The sequence below is a fragment of the Calonectris borealis genome, chromosome 23 (assembly GCF_964195595.1).
Source record: "Calonectris borealis chromosome 23, bCalBor7.hap1.2, whole genome shotgun sequence".
Classification (NCBI taxonomy): domain Eukaryota; kingdom Metazoa; phylum Chordata; class Aves; order Procellariiformes; family Procellariidae; genus Calonectris; species Calonectris borealis.
Window position 1 is genome coordinate 5,443,593 of NC_134334.1, and position 26,911 is coordinate 5,470,503.

Consider the following 26,911-nt stretch of genomic DNA (forward strand, 5'->3'; position numbering starts at 1 on the left):
CATCCAGTCAGCTGCTAGTATTTTATTCTTTTCCAGTATGGGGTGAGCTAGTTGACTTTTACTGTTGGTAGTTAGCCATGTCTTATCCATGCTGGTGAGAGCACAGATACTTCCCATAATTTGTCCTTTCTAGCAGTGGCTAACAGCCAACATTTCTTTATTGTTTAGGTAGGGTAAGCCTGGAAGTTTCACTCTCCATGGGAACGTATAATGAAATCTCAGACTCTGAAGATGTGTAAGAATCACTCTGGCAGGGTCTAAAACAACAAGTGAAATAAAATCTATTTTAATGTGTACAAAAGTCTCATTTCTAGCTTGGTTTGGTCTCCTTAGTATTGACCAAATATTTCCAAATAAATATTCTATTTATCCATCCAAATAAATAGGATACACCATGGCTAATAGCAATTGAACTGGGGACATCTCTTGAAAAAGGGCAATGGCATTATTGGGTCCCTAAGCAAAGTTTCGGAACGCATTCTAAATCTTGGGCTTTCTCCTGCAAGGATGCATTTACTATGGAAAAAAAATACCTGGCGTTTCACCAGGCCTTATACTCTCCACAAAGAGGAGGTTAAATAGACAGATTGTACGGACAGAACCACCTTTCAGACTTACAACGTGTACTTGTGAAGCTTTGCTAGTGGAGTGCTTAATTTATGGATACAGAATTTTAGATGGCAGTTTAAATCAATGTAAGTATATATTCCCATGTGGGTCGTTGTATTATGGTATGTTAATTCACCTCGGGTATAATAATCAGAACAAACTAAATAATCAAAATGAGTACTAAAGCTGCTTTGCATTCAAAATTCTCTAAAGTTAAGTATATTCATGATGAAACTTCATAGCTTGTCCTGTTGTTTTCCCACTCTTGAGTTCCTGATGGGTAGATTTCAGCTACGATTTTTTCCAGCACTTGTTCTAATGTGTTATTGGATGACTGGAACCAGGCCTCTTCTACATTATGGACTGGTTTCCGTTGTAATCAGAATTTCCATTTAGATAACTCTGAGGGTTTTTTCCTCTCCTCCCCATAATTTTTTTCCTTTTTTTTTTTTCTTCTGTTTTTTAGCTGATGAAGAAGCCCCAGATTATGGATCTGGTATTCGACAGTCTGGCACAGCTAAAATTTCATTTGACAATGAATATTTTGATAAGGTAAGAAGTCTTAAAATTGAGTTAAGTTTCTTTGAGTGCAGTAGTTTGTGTTTCTCAATAAAGAATAAGTAATGCGGGGGGAAGAAGGGGATGGGAAAACCAGAAACTGCAGGATTCTGTTACATGCAACTTGATTTAATTTTTCAGAGTGATTTTTCTTCAGTTGCGATGACTCGGTCTGGACTGTCGTTGGAAGAATTAAGAATTGTGGAAGGGCAAGGACAGAATTCAGAGGTTACCACTCCTCCAGAGGAGATCAACAGAATGAATGAGCTAGGTAAGCAAGAAATTTTTAATAGTTTTGGAGAACTTAAGGGAAATCTGGTACACTTTCAGTCAGTGATAGAGGGGGATTCTGAGGGTCCTTCAAGAATATGATAGGTAGGGAGAGGTGTAACTGATGGGTTGTATATGATAGATGCTGGAGTTATTCATTTGAAGAACTGTGCAGAAAAACTGCTCCCAGGTATTTGGAGCTTTTGAATATCAGCAAATGATTTGGGCTTAAAAGAAAAACAAAAAAGTGTGATGGGACTAAACTGTTGCCCGATAGAATATTTTAAGAAAAGAAAGGAGGAAATAAAAAAAAAAGAAAAAAGTGATTTTATGTGGGATGTCTGTTTCTTCCTAAGACTTGAAGTCAGCCACTTTGGATGGAAAGATGACTATGGAAGGATTCACTGAGGAAATTGGTGATCACTTGAAACTAGGTAGTGTGTTTACCTTCCGTGTGACAGTGCTACAGGCCAGCGGCATCCTTCCTGAATATGCAGATATTTTCTGCCAGTTCAAGTAAGAATTTGTCCTTATTTACATTTGGCAATGAAAGGTTTGATAGAGAGTGCAAATAATAGTGGGCAATGGAGGATCTGATTGAGAGCTTTTCAAATGTGGTATAGCAGAGAAAAACACCTTGTCAGTTAGTGGAATTCCTGTTACAAGCAGTATCTGCTTTGTGTTAGCATGGTGTTAAGGAATAAAGTTTTGCAGAAAGGAATTAAGAATCAGAGTGGAGTTACAGATGTCTTAAGTTTTTGCTTGGTAATGACTTTTAATGTGAAAAATTCTATATTAGATTGTACATATGCACAATTAGAATGAAAGCTATATGACCCCTGAGTAAATCAGTAACTCTCAAGTGAAAGTGTTCTTTGGCTTAGTTTCGTAAGAAAGGGAACAAAAAATGGGAGTAGTAAAGACACGAAACAAGTACAGGAATTGTGGTCCCAAAGACTAGGGTATTCCTAGCTTTAGGCCATCACCCAACTTCCTGTAAAGTTCTAGCAGAATAAATTTATGGGTTTCCTTTCAGTGTTGGATTCACAGCACAGCAATGTTCACTGAACTGTTCTGGGTGGTTTTATTTTTGATTTGTTTTTTTTTTTTTTAAAAGCTTTTTACATCGGCATGATGAAGCTTTCTCAACAGAACCTCTCAAAAACAATGGTCGAGGGACTCCCCTTGGGTTTTACCATGTTCAGAATGTAAGTAAAACTTTATGTGAATAGTAAGTGCCTGTTTTAGCACTGGGAGTTGTGTGTATCGTTCTTGTTAAACTCATGAGACGTGTGTGGGAAAGGGGGGCAAGGGGAATTATTAAAAATAGACAGTAGGAGGAGTGATCAGATGAATGATGTAATCCCCAAAGGAGGACAAAATACAGAATGATTCTGTGTGGCAGATTTAACTCTCCTGTTTCACCTCTACTTCCTGCCTTTGAATTCTCTGTTTCCTTTCCAGGATGTTCAGGAAATAAAATATATGTGAATAACAGTGCTCATGATCTCAGATGAACTGAATATATCTATTTTTATGAACGGTGTAATCCTTTGGCTACTTGTAACCTCCTGGTCTACTTAAAATGACTGATATTGAGGCTTTCATTTTCTCCTTTATCAGAGGGTAGAATTAATGCCTAAACCAAAAAGGAATGCAATTGCTTTTACTGTGAATGGTGCTAAACCGTATGAAAAATAGTGTCTTAAAATTCACACTTACAAGATTTCTTTTTAGTATGTCTCATTTTCTTTCCTTATTTTGCCTAATAGATTGCTGTGGAAGTGACAGAATCGTTTGTGGAATACATCAAAACAAAGCCTATTGTGTTTGAAGTCTTTGGACACTATCAGCAGCATCCTCTCCATCTGCAAGGGCAGGATCTCAACAGGTATTGTTCACTATTCTGGCTTAACGGCGTTTGTGATCATGCTCAGGTTAGCTCTGTAGTTCGGGCAGTGCTTTTTCATACTCCTGAAATTATATAGCCACACCCTCACGAGTAGGATTCCTGACTGATCTAAGAGTGCTGGCAGAGGCCTATTTACCCAGGGTAGTATGTTTTGTTGGTGAGTGATGGAATCATTCTGCCATCTCAAACATGGAAAGCTGTTTTGCCAATACAGCTGCATCCACCCTGCAAACACTGTGGTGGTAGAATATTGTACTCAGAACTTCAGCGGTGATCTCGGTGAGTTCTGGGTGAACCTTAACAGTGCTCCAAGATGCAGTGTTCTCTCAGGGCAAGCGGCCTGATGCACAAAAGTAGGATGACAAAAGAAGAGATTAGGGGGAAAACAAAAGGCTCCCAACCTTTTGACATACTAGTGCCAAAGTCGCCGAGCATTTGAATTTTTGGAATCGGGGAAGGGACCCCGTGTCCTGTCATCTTCATAGCTTGAGGGAAGAGGCTGTTGTCTGGATTGCTTGGCCTGGTTAGCCCTCCTACTGAAGGCAGCAGCTGCAAAGAGGAAGCACGTGCTGCTTTTAAGAGGAAATGCCAGCTGAGGATTGTTCCTTTTCCTTAAGTTATTTTGGGAAATGCCTGTTCCCTACTTAAATTTTCAGTGCAGAATGGGGGTAGAGCAGTTGGAAATTGTAATTAATCCCAACTGTCAGTAAAAAAAAAAAAAAAAAATTACTTAAGTTTAAATAGAAAAAGGACATGGGTTAGTCTGAGAAGTGTGCTGAGTCCACTTGTTTTCCTGACAGGTGATATTTACCTGTCTTCATGGGATTGTGAGGATATTTTTAGAGACAAAAATGAGTGGAAGGACTGTGCTGGGGGTGTGTGTATACATACATGCGTGTGTGTGTATTTGTATATATTTTTTGTGTTTATCTGCCTCTATATTGGTAACTCTTTTCATTTCTCTATAGCCCTCCACAGCCATCCCGAAGATTCTTTCCTCCCCCTATGCCACTCTCAAAGCCAGGTGAGAACAGTTCTCCAATTCTGTGCATGTCTGCTGCTGAAAAGGAAGGTTGTAGTGTATTCCGAAGCTATTCAGGACACCAAGAAATGTAATGGAGTGAATGTTGCAAAGGGCGTTGGATCTGTCTTTGCTGGCTGTCTTCCTTTTATGTGTTCTTTTCAACCTCCTCTTGCAGGAAGTGCCGCTTGGTTCATTAAAGGGTAGATTTTCATTCCTGAGGTGTTGACCATATTCCATGAGATCTGGCTATGGCTCTTTATGTGCTTACTGAGCACTTGACTGGAAATTTGGTTATTCATTAACCGCTTCATCTTTTTGCTGTCTAACATTCTTGTTTAGTGAGTCAGTCTTGTTGAAATGACCCATGGTTTTCTTTGCTTAATTTTGATAATGCATGCTGAACTCTTTTGTGGTTTTTTTTTTCCATTTCACCTTTTATCTCCTCCTTCTCCAGCTTTCTCTCACCTGCATATTTCTACCATCTTTTTTTTGTGTGTGTTCCATTCCCTTTGCAGACCATGAAAGAAAAATTGAGTTGATTAGGTATCTTATGTCTGGCTATGTAAATGTGCATGTGCTGAACACGCTATCCGAGCATGCCAACGTGCTTGCATCCTCTGCTGTGGCTGCTTTCCAGGATGGAGCTGACCAGCTACCACCTTTTCTCTTTCTGCCTGTTCCCAGTTGTCAGAGTGAGCGGGCTCCTAAACGAGATGGTTAGTAGCCAAACTTGATCTACGGTAGATGTAGAAGTAGTTCCAAAATTTGCTTCAAAATTTCTTTTTCTTATCTTTATCATGTAGTATTCTTGGGAGTAGAAACTGCTGTGGTTGCGGTCATGGAAGGATGATGCTGTGCTTAAGTTTAGGGCTATTCTAGAGAGAACCATATAGAGAGTCTATAAAATCCAGTGTGCTAGGTATTACAGATTTTTGTGTGTCACTGGATCTATTCCCTGAAACTTCCTGGATCTCTGATGTTTTTTTCTTTCTTTTTTTTTTTTTTTTTTAATTTTTATTTTGTGTTCTCTACATAGTTTTTTGAGGTTGGGATGAGAGATGCTGCATATGACAAACCAGCTAGCTGTAAAGGAAACGTTCTGCTGTGTTCTATATAGGTTTCCTTTTTGCTCATCTTCTTTTTTTGCCACTAAAGTGCTGTTCCTCACATTTTTATTCTGTTTTATTACAAAAAAAAAAAGACACGCTGGTTATTAATTATGCCAGTGCAAGTCCATGAGAACTTCTAGAACCGGCTTTCATGTTTAGTTAAGTGTGTCTTTCTGTTGTTTTTCTCTTCTGGTGTTTTTGAGTTTCTCTGCTTAGCAGTAAACTTGAGTGACTTGTGTGTTCGATGTTCCTCTTGCTATCAACAGCATTGAGTCCACCTGTAATGAGTTCATGTGCAGCTACATGATGTGATGGGTATAAGAGAGTGATTACCCTGAGTAATGAATGGGAAGAGTAAATGGTGACATTGAAGCTTGCTACCCAGCATGATGGAGTTGTAGTGCTGTAGATAACCGATTCTTGTAAAATCTGTCCCTCTGAGGTAGCTGCTATTTTACCCAGAAAAGAAACAGAATTCACATCTTGTTTTTCAAAAGAGACCACACAGGCACACCTATAAGGACCTTTTCTTAACTGGGGACTGTTAACGCCCTTCCAGTGCGTGGGAAATTAAGTCATGGTGGAAGCTGAAGGATACACAGAGGTGTGATGATAGGAGAACCTAAAGAACACTTGAGCAAGAGAAGAATGGGGCTTGAGAAGCTAGAAGGGAGAATAATTATTTGGCTTAATAAAAGCAGTGAGGTTAGTATGTGAAAGGAGAAAAAATGGAAAATCATTGCAGAGTTACAAAAATACCTGTGAGAGTACACGGGAACTAAGCTTTTAAAATGTTCCCATTTACAAAAATGAAATGAGTGAACAGGTAAGAGAAGTCAGTTAATGATAGCTAAAAGGTAAGTATGCATGAAGGAATATCAAGTTATTTCTAGGATTTCAGTTATTCCACTATTTTTTTAACATGGTTTATCCCTACATTTGTATGGAAGGAATTAGAAGGGATCTGGCCAGTAGTAATCAATCACTAATACCAAAACATAAAGAGCGTAGAAGCATACTTTGGCAGGGATATGGCTCTGGAATAAGTCTTGTGCAGCCTTTTTACATACACGTTCTCTTATCTAAACTGGTACAGGAGACCAGCAATTTGTAACATGAAGAAGTGAAGACTGAAGTTTTAGGGTCTTGATTTTTTTTTTTTCCTTGTATGAGGAAGGGGAAATGTACTTTATGGGTGAGTAATGTTGTAGATGAACAGACCTAAGCAATTCTAAATCACAAACTGTTAACCCATAAAGTAACTGATGAACATTTGAGGAAACTTCTTCTGTGGATCTAGAGAGACTGCATATTTTTGTAAGCTTTTTGGATACAGTTTTGTTCATTATTTAACTTTTTTTAATCTAGTAACTTGGATTTAAAAAACAACACTTTGAGAAATGATGATTGCTGTAAGCAACATCATTTTCATGGAAAAAGGTGTGGTCTGCATATGTACATAGAATACATAGGATCACTGAAATGACATGTTTCTGTGAGCCCTAGGGTAAGCTTTACTTGTTCAGTCTTTGTAAACCGTTCTTTTTTTTTTTTATCTTTTTTTTTTTTTCTTTAAGTGCCAGCTACAAAGCTAAATACTATGAGCAAACCCAGCTTGGGCCAGAGTGTGAGCAAATATGACCTCCTTGTGTGGTTTGAGATCAGCGAATTGGAGCCAACAGGGGAGTAAGTCCTGTATTAATCTTTCATGTTTCAAAAACAGTGGTTTATGGGAGTTTGATCTTTTACCCTTTGCTCTGTTCAGACAAGGTTGATGTTCAGCAGTCGTTATTGGGCAGTGGCCTGGCTTATGTCAGCCTGGTGTCTGGCTGGTTTGTAGTGATTGGGTGTAAATTCTGCTGGCATTTGTTGTCCCCGTTGGAAAGGACTGAAGAGACAGAATGACATTCTTTCACACTTGAAGTAATCTTTCCACTTTGAAAGTCCATGCACCCAGCTGAACTGGTGCTGGGAAAACTTATTGTATGTAGGCCATGAGTTTAGATTCTTTGGGTCACTAGAGACTTTATGCTCCAGAAGTCATCTAGAAGGCCCTATTTTATGTTCACCTCTGCTACAGAAAAGGTTTTTGCCTGACAGGTCTTCAGGGATTACATTGAGAAGTGAGTTCCACGGAATTTTCCAGAAGTACTGGAAGTGTATAATACTTCTATATTTCACTGGTACTGTGGTCCAATAGAGTCCAGTCTGAGAGTCAGTAGAAACACTCTAACTTCTTCAGATATTATACGGAGAGGTAACTTGGCAGCAGAATACAGAGTAAAGTTGCTGTGCTAGTATATCTTTCCTGCCTGTTGATTTCCCCGTCTCACACAGGTATATTCCTGCTATTGTGGACCACACTGGAGGCCTGCCCTGTCAGGGGACGTTCCTGCTTCACCAGGTACTAATGAAGATGTAGAACAGCAAGTTTCATCTCTGTGGGGGGGTTAAAATGCTAATGACTGGGTTTTGCATCTTTCATGTCTTCTCCTTTCCCACACAGCTGTCTAATGATAGCTGTAGGGTCAGTCATCTTTCAGTCTGTACTTAGTCTGTTAGCTTCGGGCTATGAGGAGAATATGTTTGGCCCCTAGTATATTGCTGCTTCCTTTGCTTATCAGTGTGCATCCCAATCATGAAAGATGAAAGCCTTTTAAAAAGCAGGAACCTTTGGGACCAGATTTGTGCCTTCGGTGCTCTCTAACATCTCTACCAAGGACACAGAAGGATCACGTGGACTCAACTTTCATTGGTTCTTTCTCACTGCATGTGGCTATAAGACAGATCTACACAATGACCATGTCTCAGTGCATTTTAAATGCCTGTAGTTAATCACAAACGCTAATGTAATAATCCTTAATAATAATTTGTCTTTAGCTAGATTCTAAAGATAATCCTCGTTAAATATTGTTTATAGGTTTATGTTATGTTTTTTCTACTCTCAAATTCTCAGTTTCTTTTCACAGAGTTTACCTGTGACTTGCATTTCCTCTCTTTCTTAAAATGATAGGAATAGTTCTTACAGCTTAGGAATAATGGTCATATTCCAATAATTTCCTTAAAAAAATAATAAAAATGTTACTCAGTTCTGGATTTACTAGTGTTCTTATCAGTTACTTCCAGTTCAAACCACAGTAATTCTAGCCTCTGTAATTCCATTGCCAAATCCACAATATAGGCAAACATCTTTCAGCGTCTTTTGAAACAGTTACATACAAAGCACCTTCTCCCTGGATAGTTGTCATCTTCATTTAGAAGAGTGGAATCTGTTGAAACCAACACCTGGGGAATTTTCCTTTTTCAGATGTGGTATTTATTGTTATTCTACAATTTTACTTTCTTCCCAGCTATTACAGGGTTTTATTACATTTTGACTTGTAGCAGATACATGTAACAAAGGAGGAGAATATCTGCATGAGTAGTTGCTATTTTCCAGTAACTTCTTTTAGTAAACACACTTTTTCTTTTGGTAGATACACTTTAATATAACAGATAAGTATATAAGCACACATTACCCAAGTATTTGCTTGTTTTTGTGGTCAACTCTGATATATCCCAGGGACCGTATGTACCTTCTTTGAGAGCATAGTAACAATTTCAGGACTATTTTAGGTTAAAACCCTCTGCCTTTGTGGAGTAAGGAGGGAGAAGCGTAATTTCTGTTACATATGAGAATATAATGTTCCTCCTACATTAATTTTAGGGCCCTGAAACACATAGGTGTTTGTTCACAGTTACAGACTAATTTAAATGATCTTACTTGTTTCATTTTTGTAGTACAAGTGCAAAACAGATGCTGTTTGTGAGTGTGTGTGTATACTTCACCAGTGTTTTGTTTTTGAACCAGGGAATACAGCGTAGAATCACAGTCACCATTATCCATGAGAAGGGCAGTGAGTTGCACTGGAAAGATGTACGAGAGCTGGTTGTTGGTGAGTGTATTGTTTTGCATGTTGCTATGTAATGAAGAAAAAGTACTAATGGTAATTTCTTTTTGTATCAGTCTGTCATCTTTGAGTATTGGCTGTGAGAGGAGGATTTTGAAAAAGATCCAGAGGAAAAACTGAAGTTTTGCAACTTCCACTCTCAGCTGCTTGTTAATCACATAGTCTGAAATGATATTTGGGAAAACAAATTCCTTCTGTGTTTCAGATTTAGTTTTAATTGATTCCCTCTCCTACCTTTTTCAGGACGTATAAGAAGTAAAGCAGAGGTAGATGAAGCTGCTGTGGATGCTATTCTGTCTCTGAATATTATCTCTGCAAAATACCTGAAGTCCTCTCACAGCTCTAATAGGTAAGTGAATAGAGTGAGCACTCTAGCAGGAATGTAATATTCTTTTGACCTCTGAGGTATTGGCAGGATATTTGGAAAATTGGGAATGTTGATAGTTATTAAATGTAGAATTCCATGGGCAGAGGGCATACAGATAGAGAATGAGCATTACCATAAATTCTTGCTAAAGCTGAAGTCCATTGGTCTGCATGGAGGATTTCTTGATAATGCATTTGAATTACTTTCCATTTGTAAGCACCATAAAGAGAGGATGGAAAGGAACAGCTTAAGGGAGTCTCAGAATTTAACCCAGAACTTTTAAACTGATGTCAAGGTTTGTTGCTAGAATATAGCATTGAAGCAATCTCGGGGGATGTATTTATGGATGTGTTCATAACTATTTTTCCTGGAACAAGCATGTGTCAATTTAAGCAAGAGCCATGCTTTGTAAATTAAACTTCATAATTTGTGGATTTATACAGACTTATCACAAATTGACTCCAGTTTTAATAAGGAGGTGTCTGTTCCATATAACTGTAGTCATTTGGGCAACAGCAGGGCCCCGGTCTGAGAGGTTTCTGGCCGCGTGTCTCCTCATTAGGGTGGATTGCTGTAAAGATCAGTCAGACTCACATTGTTTTGCTTCAGTGTCTGTAACAAAGGGCAGTGAAGCAGAATGCTGCATTGCCGGCACAGCCTCTCCCTACTCTGACATCAGCCAAGTCACTTGACCACTCCGTGGCTCTGTTTAGCTGGTGCAAAGCAGGAATATCTCTGAAATTTAACTCTGAGTGTTTCCGGAGGGCAGGGGGTTGTTTTGGAGCCCATCTCTGCTGCAGCTGCTGAATGCTGGAGGCAGTATCCTTGTAGGTGCTGAAATGGCTGCTGCTTTCTCCACGAGAGGCTTGGACTTTGAAATACTGCTGTGATATTAAAGGTGGATTCAGGACGCTGCTCCTACCAACTGAATGTCCTCCTGCCACCTAGTGTCTGTAAATGCACGCAGTGACAGGTTTTTTTAGCAGTTGTTCTTTGCCTCCCTCTGAGAAGTGGGTATTTTACTTTCAGTGTATTTGAATTAATGGATCAGTATAACTGGAATGTAAGGGGACTGTTGCTAGTTTCCGGTCTGATACTATTGGATTTGCAGTTGGAAAGCCCTATACTTTCTGTTCTCTAGCAATTTAAAGAAATTCCTATATAGCTGTGTAGTTTTCTATTAGGTGAGCCACTTGGATGAAGGATGAGTGTGAGTGAAATGAAGCTGTTGACCATCTCTTACCAAAATGCCAAGGTTTAAGTTGTGGGATGAGTGCATGGCAGGGTGGTGGAGTGGGATTGAAACCCTGGTAAGGGATGTCTTATGTTTGCTCATTGTCTGCAGACTTGTTTTCTGGTTGGTGTGGTGTGTTTTTTGTTCGCTTTTGGGTTTGTGGTTTTTTTGTTGTTTTTTTTTTTTAAGTCCACTTGTTCTGTTCCTCTCAGCTGTTGCTTTTCTGTTCTGCTTTTGGCTGCACTAACTGAAGCTCTTTCTATGTTTTTACAGGCTCTTTCTTGATAAGGATATGCCTAGGTATTTTTTGTTTGCTTCCTTTGTACATAAAGATTCTTGAAAATAGAATGCTTTATGTCCCATTTGTATTGCTGCCACTTCCCTTTTAGCTTCTAGTGAATTCTGTTAGCACGCCTCTTAGTTCTTCCAGAAGTAGTATACCTCCTCCTCCTTTGTGTCAGGGGTTTATTCAGGTACAGTTCAGCGGGGGACTTGTGAAGGTAAACTTTTCTTCACATGTAAGAGATAGCTTCCTTTGTTCAGCCTTTCTGTTTCTCAAAATATGCCATCAGAATGTAGTCCCTGTTTGTAGTCCTTGCTATTTTCTTTTTGTTCTGTATCAAAGAACTAAACTTGGAATTTCTTACTGTCTCTGACTCTGTAATGCTTGCCATGTTTGAAGTACCAAGTCAAGGACTGAATGATTAGGTTACTTGAAATTCCAGCTCAGAATTGCACTGAACAAAAAGCAGTGGCTGCCATGTGACTGGCATTCAGCCTCTGTTCTTAGGTTGGATTTGCATCTGAAATTTAACCATGTGGTTGCTACTTCTTAGTTTACCAGTTGGCAGAGAAGCGAGACGTGTAGTAGCTGCTCAGACTGGATTCCTCTTTCACCTTCCAGATTGGATCACAGCCAAGCACGCTGGCTGCACAATCTGGGACAATTTGCACTCTGCTTTCTGTGTTCTGCCTCTTTGAAAAAGAGAAGACTTAAGTCTTCAATCCTCTCAATTCACCACCTTTCACTAATGCTGAAATCCACTTAAAAATCAGTTCTAACTATACATTGGTGCCTTTAACCTGTTTCTCCTGTTTTCCGTGCTTTGCTTGTTCTGTGCTCCATTTTCCTCCTTGCACTGTTGGCTATGCTGAAAGAAGTTTGCTCACTTCTGTTTTTTGTCACCCTCTATAACTATTCTAGCAAGTTCTGGTTTGGACAGGCAAGACTGTGTATATTTAACTTCCTGGCTAGACAAAATCAGTAGAGTAACTGCCTCGAAGCTATGTTTGACTTCAACTTGGTGTTCATCCAAAAACCATCATTTTGCGAAAGAGGGGCATTTAGTTCTGCACTGATGAACATTTACACCTGTGTTCTCTCTTCATGATGAGAAGTCATGTTTGGCAAATGGTGCAGAGCTGATTCAGGGGCTAGGCACGCTGGCTTTCCCATCTGTGGAGAACCAGGTTTTACTACTTTTTCTTCCACCCAGATAGTAGATCTGGAGCTTGCTAAAAGTTTTAAAAATTGCTCTCATAACTAAGACATGATGAAAGATTAAAACATAGGGACTTAACACAGATTTGTAAAGAGTTAGAGGACAACCTGTGTTGTTTGCCTAACCTAACTCAAGTAAGGATTATTACATTACAGTGCTTTTAAAGTTACCAGTTACTTAGCCTTTAGAATATGTTTCTCTGTAGCATTTTTAATAGAAGCAAGACATTTAGAAGTAATTTCTTAAGTATGCTACTTCAAATGGAAACAGTATTTAGCAATATTCTCAAATTATATAACTTGACTGCACAGTTCATGGTGTCTCAATGTATTAGCTCGGAATTGTGTCGTTGGTATCAGGAAAATGGGATTCTTGGGAACTCTGTTTGAGATCAGAACTCTCTGCTTATGATACATCTGCTCTTAGGCTGTTTCATGTTTCTTTTTGTTTAGTTTTGGTTTGTTTTTCATTATTTCTTCCTTCCAGCCCCACCCTGCTTTTTGTCATTTGTCTTTCGTTTCATTTTCTATTTTTCTGAGTTGGCCTTGGGCATTAGTACAGAAGCTCTTTAGAGATGTAAGTTGTTTTTTAAAAAAATATATATGAAGCACTTTCTTGCTTCTAGTACCACATCATTTGGACTTGAAATGGCATGGAAAACCTCAACGGGAAGGGGATTTGAGAGGGAAATTATATGGAGGTGATGAAGAATTAATTTTTTTTTTTCTGTTGCCCGTGTAGAAAAATAGAAAGCGTGCTGTATGTCTGAATAAGGGTATAGGACTTCTTTCCAAAGGAACCTATGTGAAATCAGTCTCTACCTGTGAGAAAGGAGAAAGCTCATTTCCCTCGGCCCCTGTTAGAGAGAAGAGAGTGGAATGGTGACTCTAGACCTGATGATTTAGCTGTCCTGTGTATGATGCTGTCTCTCACTTTTTACTTGAATAGATGAACTTTCCTGATTGGGGTAGAACTGTGGGAGCCTTCAGCTCCTTTCTTTCCGTGTATCAAATTGAAGAAACTTCTTACAAAAGTTTGTGTTAGATCTGCAAGTTTTTACTTGAAGCTAGTAGGGACATAGAAAGAAACCTTTATCACTTGAATATAGGACTTTTCCCTACCTATCAATCATTCTGATTTGCTATCAGAAGCTGCTAGTTTTATATGACAAAGTATTAGAGGGATCTCTTCTTTGCTATATGTTAGTCCTAAAATATGGTATAGAATGAGTGTTGCTTATAAAAAAGAATCTTCCCGTGTACTTTGGGAAGCTGGGCTGAATAGCACCTGAAGCAATAGAGAGGAATTCTGTCTGTTTAGAAACACTGTTCTTTAGTGCTGACTTCCCGTAGTGTTGTGACAGCTTTTGTTCTCTTCTGTATTCCCTCTTTTCTCTTTTAGATGAGTCTTTTTCATAACAGGCAATGGTGTCTTATGCCACACTGTTTGAGGTAGAAGTAGGTAATCTTGGGAAAGAAGAGAAGGTCTCTGCTTCAAGTATTTGTTATCTAAACCACTGAGATCAATAACAGTTATAGCGGACGATGTCAAGGAGGAGATGCTTTACCAATGAGAGAGATGCAGAGGAACTCTTACTATTGAGCTTTTACTGTACTTTTTTCCAGGACTTTCTATCGGTTTGAAGCAGTTTGGGATAGCTCCTTGCATAACTCCCTTCTCCTCAATCGAGTGACACCATATGGAGAGAAGATATATATGACCCTTTCTGCTTACCTTGAGGTTAGAGACCTGTGCCTTCCTTTTTGCTTGTGATTCAAATACAAGTATTTGAGACAGCAGACAGTGTGTACCCGAGATAAATATTTGCTGGACTATGTGATTTTGAATTCTGAAGCCAGTGAAAGTCTTTATTAATTTTCTGAGAAAAGGGTGGAAAAATTATTCACGGTTAACATCTTGATTTCAAGGTATTACTGCCTCGCAACAAACGTGAAGTGAAAAAGGTGATCTCCGTACCTTTCTGTGCCTCATTTTATCTATTTTTTTATCTGAAAATCCATTGAAATCAGTGAACGTTGCTACTATTAGTGTTACAAACACTGGCCTAGCTCTTGGCTTTGCGTGCAAGACACTGTTGTTTTGTGTAGTACAATTATTTCATCCACAAGATGCATCAAGAAATTTGACAGTTCTCTTTCACAGAAACACATACGAAAACCCTTCACCAAAGACCCAAACAAGAAAGAATTTTAAAAAGCTGTCCCACTAAAAGAGGGAAGTGGTATAACTTGGCATAGTTGTCTGCAGCCACTAATTCATTACTGTTTTTACTCTTAGCTTGACCACTGCATCCAGCCTGCCGTTATAACAAAGGATGTTTGTATGGTCTTTTACTCACGAGATGCCAAGATCTCTCCACCACGATCACTACGCAATCTCTTTGGCAGTGGCTACTCCAAATGTCCAGATTCGTAAGTTCAGTTACCAATTTTTGTATCGATGTTTTATGTCAGCACATGCCTCTTCTCTTAAGCTTAGTTTTCTTTATTTCTTCCGTAAAGTCTACCTACTTATAGTGCTCCAGTCTGCTTTTGAACATTCATTCTTGCATTTATTTCCGTGAAACTCTGACGGCTTCTCTCTTTACTGACCCCTTTTCCAGCCTTCTGACTGAACAGTTGGGAAGAGAGATCCATTTTTCAAGCTTGCGCATAGATGACCCTGATCCTGACCTGGAATTTACTGCAGCAGCTGCACTCTGAATCTAATGAGGGGTGGGGAGGAACATGGGGGAAATGCCATTTTTAGAGATCTTGCTGTCTGTCCTGGCTATTTTATCTCAAGATTAGAATTCAGATGTGGTTCTAATTAACAGCTATACCTAAACTCCTAATTTGGGGACCACTTAACTAAAGCTAGTGCACTTTATTTCTGAAGTTAATAGTGTTTTGTTTTTTTTTTTCCCCCCTCTGGTTTCTTGTGAACAGCAATCGAGTAACTGGGATCTATGAACTAAGTTTATGCAAAATGGCAGACACAGGAAGTCCAGGTAAGCAGTGACCAGGTGTTCAAGCAATAAAATGCCGTAAACTGAAATATTACAGAAAATTTCATAGGCAGGACGGAGTAAACACTTCTGTCCTAATGGGAAGCAGTTCCTGCGTTTCATAGGAGTAGTGGAACATTGCTATTCCATAAAAAACTTATGCAGGCTTTTACTTTTTGACTTGAGTCTGTGTTCACCATTTCAGTGAATCCTTGGTTCACCAAACTTTACATTTTCTGACATGGGTATATCAAGAAACTGGGCATGTACCCAGATCATAGACTTAGGGGGCATGATACGTGGCTTATAACTAACACTGTTGAGACGTGCAGCAGTAGAGTTTTAGAGTTTTCTCTTGGTCTTTTGAAGATATTGCTGATACCTGATGCAAGCTTGATAACTTGGAAGGAATGTAGTTCATGTAGTAGCAGTATATTTTTCCTCTAAGACCTAGCAATTGAAGTTCTTGTGTTGAAGTAGACTGAACAGGAGTTTGCATTATATCGTGGTCAATAGAAAATATCAGAGTGAAGAAAGCTGGACTAGATCAAATCTCTTTGGGATGTGTGATTGCTGTTAATGAAATCATTGCCTTGGATATTTCCAGCCAAACAGCAGAAGTGTTGGTTCTTTGCAGATTGCTAATTGATAAGTGTTTCTTAATGGCATTCCTCTGGCTATGTTTTTAACATGTCTTTTGTTGTTTTTTACTGCTCAGGAATGCAGAGGAGGAGGAGGAAAGTCCTGGATACATCTGTGGCATATGTGCGAGGAGAAGAGAACCTGGCAGGTTGGAGGCCCAGGGGTGACAGCCTCATTCTAGAGCATCAATGGGAATTGGAGAAACTGGAGCTGCTGCATGAGGTGAGTAAAGAGGTAGGGGAAGTGAAAGAAAAAGCACAACTGTACCTTTGAATTTGCCTTTAGTCTACCCACTGAGAGACCTTCTGAGCTGAACTCCTAAATGGGAGTTTGTACTCAAATTCAAGATTTAAATAAATTCTCTGACAGAGAAGATAGAAAGTGTGTGGCTGCTGCTGAGTAGAATCTTCAGCTCAGAATCTCAGTGTATTCAATAAAGGCAGATTCAACTTCTAGTGCCATTATAAACTCCCCTCCGTGGGGAGAATGTTTACTGGTATGAATCTTAAAAGAATGCATAAGAATTCAGTGCCTGTAAAATAGGCAACACCCTCGAGCAGATGATACTGATTTCTTTTCTTACTAGGTGGAAAAAACCCGACATTTCCTTCTGCTTCGTGAAAAGCTTGGTGACAGCATCCCCAAGTCCCTGAGTGACTCATTGTCTCCCAGTCTGAGCAGTGGAACCCTCAGTACCTCCACCAGCATTTCCTCACAAATTTCGACTACAACATTTGAGAGTGCTGTGACGCCCAGTGAGAGCAGTGGCTATGACTCAGCAGACATAGAGAGCCTGGTGGATCGGGAGAAAGAGCTGGCCACCAAGGTATAACATGAGAAAAGCATCATCGCTCTAAATTGATGATGATTAAAGATTAATTATGAGCTTCTCGCATAGCATGGTGAATATCCAGTATTGCGTGAGTTTCATTTTAATATGCTCTATAGTGAAATCATCCATCCTTACCAGCCAATGCTGGTGGCTAGGTTTGTGCTATGGCTGTACCTCATTCCCCTTCATTAGTAGTTCTGTAAATGAAACGTTTCAATTTTAGCAAGGGAAGTGATTATTCCCCTCGTCTGGGATTTTTCACAGCTGTTTAGAATTTGTTTATTCTTTCATGAGCTGCCAAGTATGTCTTGGCAAATTGCCTCTTGTGTTCAAATTTCTCTGAAAATCTAAATGTAAAATTCTCGTCTGTGTGTGGTTTGTTTTCCTCCCACCTTAGTGTCTGCAGCTTCTTACTCACACCTTCAATCGGGAATTTAACCAGGTGTACAACAGCATCAGTGATTGTAAGGTAAATATTTCATGCAATACAATACACTATATTTGTAGTACAATAGCAATGTATTTGTAGTTTGTGGATCTGTTGATACTATGAAGAGACAAAACACTTCATATTGATTTTCTTTATTTTCAGTCTGTTGGAAGCATTTGGCTATTCAGCGTCAGGTTCCAAAGACTATTGCAGGAATTAGAAATGGTGTGAACTTGGACTATAGTACAGCTTCTAGTTTATTGGCAGGCTGGGCTGGAAGTGCTCTTACTATCTTTCCCTACATACACTTTCCCTATGTAAAAGGATAAATTGGCTCTTGTAAAAATTCTGACTGTAGGCACAGGGGACACCAAGTTGCAAACTGGATAGTCTAATGTTCTGTTGAGGAAGTCAGAGTCTGAATAATCAGAAGTGTAGGATATTAATAACAAGCTGTGTCTACAGAAGTGCCATTGTATTTTCACCCCCAGATGGGTTTATGATGGTTGTGGGTGAAAATCTGGCTATTGATTTCTATCTGGCTGATAGAAATAGAAATACCTTTCTATTATCTGAGCCTTCCGTGTGCTGAATGCCTAGCCAGGACTGAACAATAGCTACAAAAAAACCTCCTCTGTAATATTTTGCCTATATTTGTCCTTACAGTTGTCGGATATTTCTCCAATTGGGCGCGACCCATCAGTGTCGAGTTTCAGCAGTGCTACCCTCACACCTTCATCTACCTGCCCTTCTCTGGTGGATTCAAGATGCAATTCAATTGATCAGAAGTAAGTGTAGGGTATTAATAGAAAAACATTACTTCTCAGTGCTTCACAAATCTGTCTTTATGTTTTCTGATTTTTTTTCTTCCCCCCCCTTTCTTCCTTTTCCCTACTTTCAGATATTTCTCTATACAGTTCCCTTGCCTTATCTTCTCCAATCACTCTGCATAATTATTTTTGCCTGTTTTGTTCTTTTGAAGTGATTTTTTTTTTCTTTGTGCTGAAAGAACAGTCAGATGCTTGTCATTCCAGTGACCAGTGCATCTTCAATGTGTGGAGTCCACAAGTTTTTTTCAGAGATCTGTTAAAAAGATCTACTAACAACAACCCAGAATAAACCAGTTTGGCCAGTAATGTCTGTTTGTCTTTCTCAGCTGTAACTATAGAAGATATTTTTTATGAAATTGGGAATAACTATTTAGTGAAAGACATGTAATTTGTACATTCTCAGTTTAACATCCCTGAGAGGAGGAGTGCTGACAAAGTAGTACCTTTTACATCAAACCATAGTAAGACATGTGTCTGTGTTGTGACTGTGTTTGGCAAGAGAAATGAGGGAGAAGTAGTGGGGAAACAACTCATTAGCAGTTACTACAAGTTTTATTCCACAGATTTCAAGGGAAATGCTATTTGGTATTGTGCAAAAGGATCCCAATGTCATACAAAAAATCTGCACTGGAGGATGAAACTTGTAAGACAGGCTAGGCTGTAGATGCACTTTAAATTCCATTGTCACATTCAGTTGGTTTGTTGTGATTTACTTTTCTTTCTCCGCTTTTTTTTAAAGGACACCAGAAGCAAATTCTCGTGCCTCCAGTCCCTGTCATGAGGCGGAACAGTTCCAGTTAATGCCTACAGTAGAAACTTCCTATCTTGCCAGAGCTGGAAAGAATGAATTCCTAAACCTCGTTCCTGATATTGAGGAAATCAGGCCAGGGTGAGTTTTCTATTGTAGTGTGATCATAGCTTCCTGAGAGCTGTCACAAGGGCTTTCTGAGATTTGTAGTTTCTTTGCTCTATTTGAGGAAGGTAAATTAAACAGGTGATAGCAGAACTGAAGACTTCTGTATGACGGAGGGAGGATTGATGAGAGTCGTGTTGATATTTGATCTCTGCAGCATTCATTCCCTGCATCTACTTAATGAACAGGATTTCCAGTGACTTAAATATAATGTCTATTATCATCAAAACCATGGCTGAAGTTCACTGAAGTAGAGATCTTTGTGGATCCTTCTTTCTGTCAGACTTTTGCGTAGTTCTCGAAGACAGAATTCAGCTTGCTATAGAACTCTTTCATAATACTGTTGCAGACAAAACGTATTAAGGACCAAGTGTCTTTTACAGTGTTTTGCAGTTAATAGGGATACTCAGTAGGTGCCTTATTTAGGGGAAAATGTATTCCTGTTTATCTGTGCGTTTGTTTTGGTTTGTTTTTTTCCAGCTCTGTGGTCTCAAAGAAAGGATACCTCCACTTCAAGGAGCCACTCTCCAGCTCCTGGGCCAAGCACTTTGTGGTGGTTCGCCGTCCCTACGTTTTTATTTACAACAGTGACAAAGATCCTGTAGAAAGAGGAATCATAAACTTATCCACAGCTCAGGTGGAATACAGTGAGGATCAACAGGCAATGGTAAAGGTCAGTCTGAGAGCTATTGTTTATTTACCCATAGAGCAGGAACATTACAGGTAAGTAGTGCATCCATACCATTTCGTATGTCATCTCTGGTCTGAGGAAAATGCATCTGTGTCTTGGAGAAATGTCTGGCATCTGATGATTCTGCCCACAAAGTTCCCAGTTTGTTCAGGGTTTCTTATGTTTTGGACACAGTCTTACAAGAGACTGAAACTGACTGCTGTTATGCATGGTATTTGCTTTTATGAGCCTGTGTTGGTACCATGACCCTGTGTGTTTGGTTTTTGTAGTTTTGTTTGTGTAGTGTTTTGGGGTTGTGTGTTTTGGGGGTTTTTTTGTTTGTTTTAAAACAAAACAACACACACAAACATCCTGCAAGGAATCAAATTAACTTTACCGGTCCATCTCAGCAGCTCTTAAAGTCCACACTCATGAGTTAAAACTATATTTTGTAGAAGATGTCCCATTTGACTGACTAATAATATCCTGGAAATGACCAGTGAAACTTAAATGAAAGACCTTAGGTCTTGTGGTTTTTCGGACTGTGACACAGCAAACCCTTCCTCAGAGAGGAAGTGTGCATCGGCTTCTGTGCTTGTAGACTTCAGTATTTTAAATTGTCCTTAATATTCCAGACACCCAACACATTTGGCGTATGCACAAAGCACCGTGGGGTCCTGCTCCAGGCCATCAATGACAAAGACATGAATGACTGGTTATATGCCTTCAATCCACTTCTTGCTGGCACAATACGGTAAGAGGCAGTCCATGGGCAGACCATGCTGCAAAGCATAAAGATAGTGAGACAGTCATAAGCAAGGAGGCAGATAGTTTGTCACAGAGTTTAATCTTGTTCTGAAGAATTTGACAAAATGGGTGAACTGAAGGAGAGAGGGAGGAGGGTGGACAACAAAAAAAAACAAACCCCAAACAAGCCCTGTTTTTCGGGAAATGCAGTGGCTGTTGCTTTGGCTTGTGACATTCTTAACAGGTGTATCCAGTTTGAACATGCGTGGTATGCTTCATGCAATACTACATTTGGAGGCCACAGAATGGTTTCCTTGTATTGCTATTTTACAAATTTATAAAGCTGCTTACTGCCTCTCTGCAGGCGGGTCTGGACTGCCTTTTCATTCTCTTGATTGTGAGCTAAAGCAAAAATTCTCATTTCCTTCCCTTTTTTGAACTTCTCTAGAAGCCTTCCCTTTAACACAGGTCACAGACATTCCCTGCTTGCTGGAGAGATCTTACTATGCTACAGTAGCTCTTCCCGTCAGTAAAAAAAAAAAAATTAAAAACTAAGCTATTACTGTACAGCGTCAAGTAATTTCTTAACAGTGCAGTCCTTAAAAGATCCCATCTTCCTTTAAAGGAGCACAGCAGAAGAGTGAGAAATCTTTCTCATTAAAGCCCTTGATACGTTTTACTTTCTAAACACATGGGGTAAATTAGAACTATACAAAAGGGTTTAAAAAAAAAGGTGGACAAACTGTGGGGAGGGAAGAAAAATAAACTTCCAGAATTCAACAAATACTTTTTTACTTCTTTCTTGCACAGGTCAAAACTGGCTCGAAGACGCACGGGCCAGCTGAAGTACTGAGTCCATGTAATGTTCTCATCTGTTTTCCCTAACTCACCTTCTGATAGATAAAGTGTTACCTCTCATTTTCTCTTTGTGATTCTTGACAGTTTCTCTTGTATGTAATCGTGTGGCTTAACATCCCCTACCTTCCCAACTCCTTCAGCACATTTTCTAGGTATTCTAACCTTACCTTGTTTCTTTTCACTTGTACCGAGAATTGTACTAGTAGCATGTGGCCAAACAAAAAGAGAAAGAAAAAAAAAAATCAAAAAAATGGAGTGATTATGCACGACTTTAAAAAGAAAAAAAAAGTTATTTATTTTTTCTTATAACAATTGTTTTCCCATTCCAACTGACCTTTTGGTGTCTGTCCCACCGTCCATTGTTGTCTGTCTAGACTGCTGCAGGTTTTTCATTCAATTTGTGACTTGGCAGTAGTCGTTGGTTCCCTCAGGGCAAAGTTCTAATGCCAGGGAAAGATAAATTCTTCGATGTAGACATTACCCAGCAAGGAACTGCAATAGCTCCTCAGGCTTTCTGGATCTAGCTGCTAATTTAAACTCTGTTGAAAGCTGATATTGGACAAACTATCTGGGCAGACTGGATTTTGAACTTGGTGCAAGTTTTTGAGTTTCCAGGGTCCAACAGGCTAAGGCATGAGCTGGAAAAAGATAGGGAACAAATCAAGAGGGGCTGGCTAGAATAATCTGCCTTTCAACTCTTGCTGTGGGGTTGCAGATGAACAGTGCTTGGCTTTAACTCTTTCCCAAAACATTAATACTCACTCCTCTGCCTCTGTACTAAGCTGAGAAGATGGAACTTGTGCTGATGTGAGGAAAAATAAACCACATCGCTGAAATATTAGATATAATCTTAAAGTTTTAGATGCTCAGCCTTGTATTTGACAGATGGAGAGTGTTAAGAGGAAACGGAACAGTGTGGTTGTTCCCTAGAGCCCCTTCAGGAGATCACCACAGGAGGGCAGTATCTCCTCTTTCTGCTTTTAGTCCTGACTTCTGAGTTCCTGCAGCAAGAGTTCTCACCTCTCTTGGAAGAGATTTACGGTTGTCACTGGTATGTTAGGATAGACAGGCATCGTTCTGAAAGGCCTGCTTTATGCATGCATGCCTTATCTGTAATACGCAGATGACATCCCATCTGTTCATGGGGAAAGCATCCTCTGTCTACAAAATACTTTCTAGACCTAGCACTTGCAGTATTCTCCAGGAAACAGCAGGACACTTTCAATTCCTTTTGGAATAACTGTTGAATGTCTCCTAATTTCCCTGCTACAATTTTCATCAGCTAAAACCCCCTAGTTAGTTTTAACTTCAGAATTAATCCTTCGTGGAGGACGGATCAAGTGGACTGTGGTCCTGGTCAGTGGGGTATAATAATTGGCTTCTTGAAGATCAGCTGGGTGGTGTTAGTTCTTGATCTACAATGTAAGTTCTTGTGGCCAAAGTTTTGGTCCTTGCCCCAAGAAAGGAAAGCAGAATGAATTTCCTTTCTGAGAAGTAAACTCATCTTTCTTAGTTAGGTTTTCTTTTTTCTTAGTTCGTTTTCTTTTTCTAGTTTCAGACTGCTGTGCTATACTTTCTTGAGTTACTTGGGCTAGCTGTGATTCTGAGGAATGTACAGGAATTTCATCCTGAGGTTCCGGCCTCTCAAGGGAGAGGTAAAAGGGTTTTGTTCCACTATTACAGTAGGCACATCTAGGCACACTCCAGCTCAAGAAGGTCATTTTGATTCAGCTCAGTCATCAGCAGGTCATATCATGCATTGGGAATTCTGTGGCCAAAAATGTACGTGGGACTGGCATCAGTTGAGCAATTTTTTAGCTTTATGGGGTTTTCATTCTTCAGTAAAGCGCAATGCATAATGAGACCTCCTAAAAGCATGGTTGGCAAAGGGGGAGGGAGATGGAGTCTGATACTTGCTAGGGCATATCTTTATCTATTTCAAGACAGTACTCAAGCTAAATCGTGCACTCATGCTATCTCCTGTGGTCCTCAGATTTATTTCAGAACTGGAAGCCAGAGTGAGGGAGCATCCTGGGGACCCAGGAGCATAATAGGGATGGTGGGGTTTTTTTCCCTCTCTTCTGGTTTTGTCTTGTTTAATTGTGTGTGACTCTTCATACAGTGATGATATTCCTTTGTTATGCAATGGATGATAATGCACTTCCAGTGTGTGGATAAGTAAGACTGCTAGTGCTGCAAGATGGCTCCCCAAGCTGGAGCTAAGCCGATCTCAAGAATTAGGTTAATTTTAAACGCTAAGTTGTTGCTGCCATCACCACCGTTTATAATGAAAGTGGAACCAGTTTGAGGAGGGGTAGCAATTTAGGTGGTGGTATTTTGTGACACACTGAGAGCATTTTAATTTTTTTTTTTTTTTTCATTTTTTAACTAGAAGAAAACTAGTTTGCGAAGTCTTTGCTTTGGATAAGCCAGAAAATGAACTATAGGCATTGCATAGAAACATGATTAAGGGATCTTCCTTTAAAAGCAGGAAGAGACAGATGCTTATTTTATACAGAGCTGGAAATGTTACAGCTGTGTGCGTAAATGTTACTCTTTATCTAAAGATTCCAAGCAGCTTCTGATGACTTGATGTCTATGTGGATAACAGATCGTCAGCAGAGCAAAATTCTATTTTTAAGCGTCAGTATCTCTTAAAGCTGCATAATCTGTGACAATATAGAGTCTTGTTGTGTGGAGTTCAAATGGGCATTACTATTTTCAGGTCTGACATAATGGCATACAGTTACAGTCTTTCCCCAATTATTGAAGCCTAGTTTGAGACATCAGTTTCCCTACTTAAAACTGGACTGAAATCAATTCAAGTTTTCTTTAAAAGGATAACAAAGCAACAAAAATATGGATTTCCATTCACTTTAAAGCTTTTTTGATCTAGCCCAACACGTTAGAAATTTCTTTTTAGAAACAGAGCAAGAAGGGAAAAATGTGCTAAGCTGCCTTCTCTTGGTGTTTAAAAACCCACTCTTGGTTACCTACTGCGTGTGTGTGAAGTCCTGGAGTCAGACAGCTCTTGGGGCTCAGCCGCTGCAGACGAGGCATCATGCTGTGGGCCTGCCAGCCCATTGAGCATAAGCACTGGTAGTAAACTTGATAGGCATTTTTTGGAGAGAAGGAGTGTGAAACTGTGCTGTAGTTTGGATTTTTTTATGTTCCTCACTAAAAGGAAGGAGAAAATTATCTTTTTTGTTCATTGAAAACCGTGTTGTTGGTGTTGGAGCTTCCTGGATGTTTTAAAACTAAACTAAACCTCCTATACTGTATTTTAGAAATGCACTTTAAGTACCTTTTTAAAGAAGATTCCTATATTCTGGGATGCAGAAGGGAAAGGAATATTATTTCCAGACCACTGAGAAAGGGTTTGGTGGTTTTTTTTGGTCAGTGTCTAATAGTCCTTATTACTGATTAGCAAGGTATTTCAAAGCAAAGACTTTTTGCTGCTTGTTATCTAATTTGCAGGGATTTAATTTTATGTAATGTATTGTATATTTATACATCTGTAATTAATTGCACATTAGATAAGAAAGAGCATTAGCTTTGGAATAACACCCATTGGTACTATACAATCAACTAATACTGCCTATGCATATGCATCTTTCTGGTACACTTGCACAGCCTTAGTTTGTGTTAGTTTATACTGTGGTGGGTGTTTTTGTTGAAGATGCAGCTGTTAACCTGCTGCTCAAAGGAAGGATACTAATGCTGCTCTGGAACGGTTTGCTGAATGTACTTTAAAATGGGTCTCTAACGTGTGCGTTGCATCTCCATTGTGGTTAATAACCCCAATATGTGGTCTGAACTGTACTCTATGTAGCAGGAATGTATTAATTTTGTGCTTCCTTGTTTAAAAACATCAGCTGTTCAAGAACAGGATTGACTTTTTTTTTGTTCAGAAGGCCATTTATGCGTTCTAAGTATTGGAAATCAAAACTAGTCCAACACTAACCAGATGGCTGCGTCCAATGTTATTTGGAACAGTTTTTAAATTAACAGGATCAGCTGTGTGTTCAGAAAACTGAGGGTGTGGAGGTCATAAGTCTTCAATTCTTAATGTTGCCAAGTTAATGGCCTGATCCTGAACAGTACTGAACCACCTCTTGCTTGCCTTGAAACCAGGGACTAGAAGCAGAGCGAGTCTTGAATGATCAGCACTTCCCAGGATCAGTTCTTAATTTTCCACTCTGCTTGTTCGTACTTCATGTGCAGTTGATTAAGGTTCTTGAATTTGGACATTAGACATGCTGTTGCACTGAAATACATACTTTTTTTTAATTGTGGTCCCTATTTCCCTGTTTAATCTCTCTGTACACAAGGTATACAAGGTATATGCTGTATAAGTGGCCTTCTTGAACAAATCTCTTTGCAAACTGATTTCATCCCAGCGAAGGAGTGTATCAGCAACACTGTACATTAATTTCAGGTTTTCATTTTCTTATTTTATTTTGTAAATATATCCGATATTTGGAGCTTGAGTATACAAAATGTAAATATAGTTCATGTATTTGTACTAATTCTGATCCATTTGCTGTATAGCCTTAGGTGTGCAATGCAGATATCTAACTGTGTATGGTAACCTTGCACCACTGAATTGTTAGTGAACGAGGTGAAACAATAAAGGTACAACCAGTGCATTAGCAGATATAATGTGTGCTCCTTTTATTATAATTTATTTACTAATCCCTTATATTGAAAACCTGTCCTGAACAAGCTTACGCTTTTCTGAAAAGAAATTTGTCTCGGCTATTCTTGAGGAAGATGAGAGGCCCTTCTTATTCTTCCTCATCCTTTTCCCTTTGATATGTTATGCAGCATTTCTAAGTAGTTTTTGGACGCTTTCAAAAGATTCTTTTGCTTTAAAGATAAAATAAGGTTGCTGCCAATACTGAACTTGCTTGTCTGGGGGTGACTGTTAAAAATGACAGGAAGCGCATGAAATCAAACCACCAAAACATAACAGCAAAGTGTAAGGCACCAGCTCTGTGGACAAAGATGTGTCAGGGAATCCCTGTGAATCGTTCTCGTCTGAAAGTGGAAAGTTCCTTGTAGCTTGTAAAAGTCATGGTGAGGGAACTGGACAGGGCATTCCCAAAGCATTTAAGTCCCACAAAAATGGGCCACCACTTGCTGTCAAACACCTCTCATAACTGTAAAACAACCGCATGATGGCAAAATACTTTTATCAGGCTGCTGGCTAGGTCTGTTCTTTAGCTGAAAAGCTATCGGGGATGTCTTGCTTCTTGCTACTGTTGCTCAGTCCTTTTTTTTGATTGTTTGGTTTTTTCCCCCCCTCCCAGTTAGGCACTTGAGTAACCTGTCAACTTTTTCTGGTTGCTCTCCTGACAGCTTATTTAATACTTCAGAGAAGCCGCTAGCTGTTTTACTGTTTTCATATTCATTCACTCTCAATGCCCAAAAATAAGGGGGACCCA

At 39.4% G+C, this 26,911-nt stretch overlaps 1 protein-coding gene across 3 annotated transcripts in view; it reads left to right on the forward strand.

Moving 5' to 3' along the window:
* The window catches only part of KIF1B (kinesin family member 1B), a 98,644-nt gene extending 72,525 nt beyond the window's left edge, over nucleotides 1-26,119 (forward strand). For all 3 annotated transcript variants that reach the window (XM_075172457.1, XM_075172453.1, XM_075172455.1), the window contains 21 exons: nucleotides 1,076-1,161; nucleotides 1,309-1,438; nucleotides 1,794-1,953; nucleotides 2,555-2,645; nucleotides 3,210-3,328; nucleotides 4,318-4,373; nucleotides 7,060-7,168; nucleotides 7,820-7,886; nucleotides 9,333-9,417; nucleotides 9,676-9,781; nucleotides 14,161-14,275; nucleotides 14,834-14,967; nucleotides 15,484-15,545; nucleotides 16,261-16,406; nucleotides 16,771-17,010; nucleotides 17,414-17,485; nucleotides 18,113-18,234; nucleotides 19,016-19,165; nucleotides 19,670-19,862; nucleotides 20,495-20,613; nucleotides 21,417-26,119. In XM_075172457.1, the coding sequence (XP_075028558.1) occupies nucleotides 1,076-1,161; nucleotides 1,309-1,438; nucleotides 1,794-1,953; nucleotides 2,555-2,645; nucleotides 3,210-3,328; nucleotides 4,318-4,373; nucleotides 7,060-7,168; nucleotides 7,820-7,886; nucleotides 9,333-9,417; nucleotides 9,676-9,781; nucleotides 14,161-14,275; nucleotides 14,834-14,967; nucleotides 15,484-15,545; nucleotides 16,261-16,406; nucleotides 16,771-17,010; nucleotides 17,414-17,485; nucleotides 18,113-18,234; nucleotides 19,016-19,165; nucleotides 19,670-19,862; nucleotides 20,495-20,613; nucleotides 21,417-21,459 (2,405 nt within the window). In that variant the 3' untranslated portion in view covers nucleotides 21,460-26,119. The remainder of the gene's footprint in view (nucleotides 1-1,075; nucleotides 1,162-1,308; nucleotides 1,439-1,793; nucleotides 1,954-2,554; nucleotides 2,646-3,209; nucleotides 3,329-4,317; nucleotides 4,374-7,059; nucleotides 7,169-7,819; nucleotides 7,887-9,332; nucleotides 9,418-9,675; nucleotides 9,782-14,160; nucleotides 14,276-14,833; nucleotides 14,968-15,483; nucleotides 15,546-16,260; nucleotides 16,407-16,770; nucleotides 17,011-17,413; nucleotides 17,486-18,112; nucleotides 18,235-19,015; nucleotides 19,166-19,669; nucleotides 19,863-20,494; nucleotides 20,614-21,416) is intronic.
* The last annotated feature ends 792 nt before the right edge of the window (nucleotides 26,120-26,911 follow it).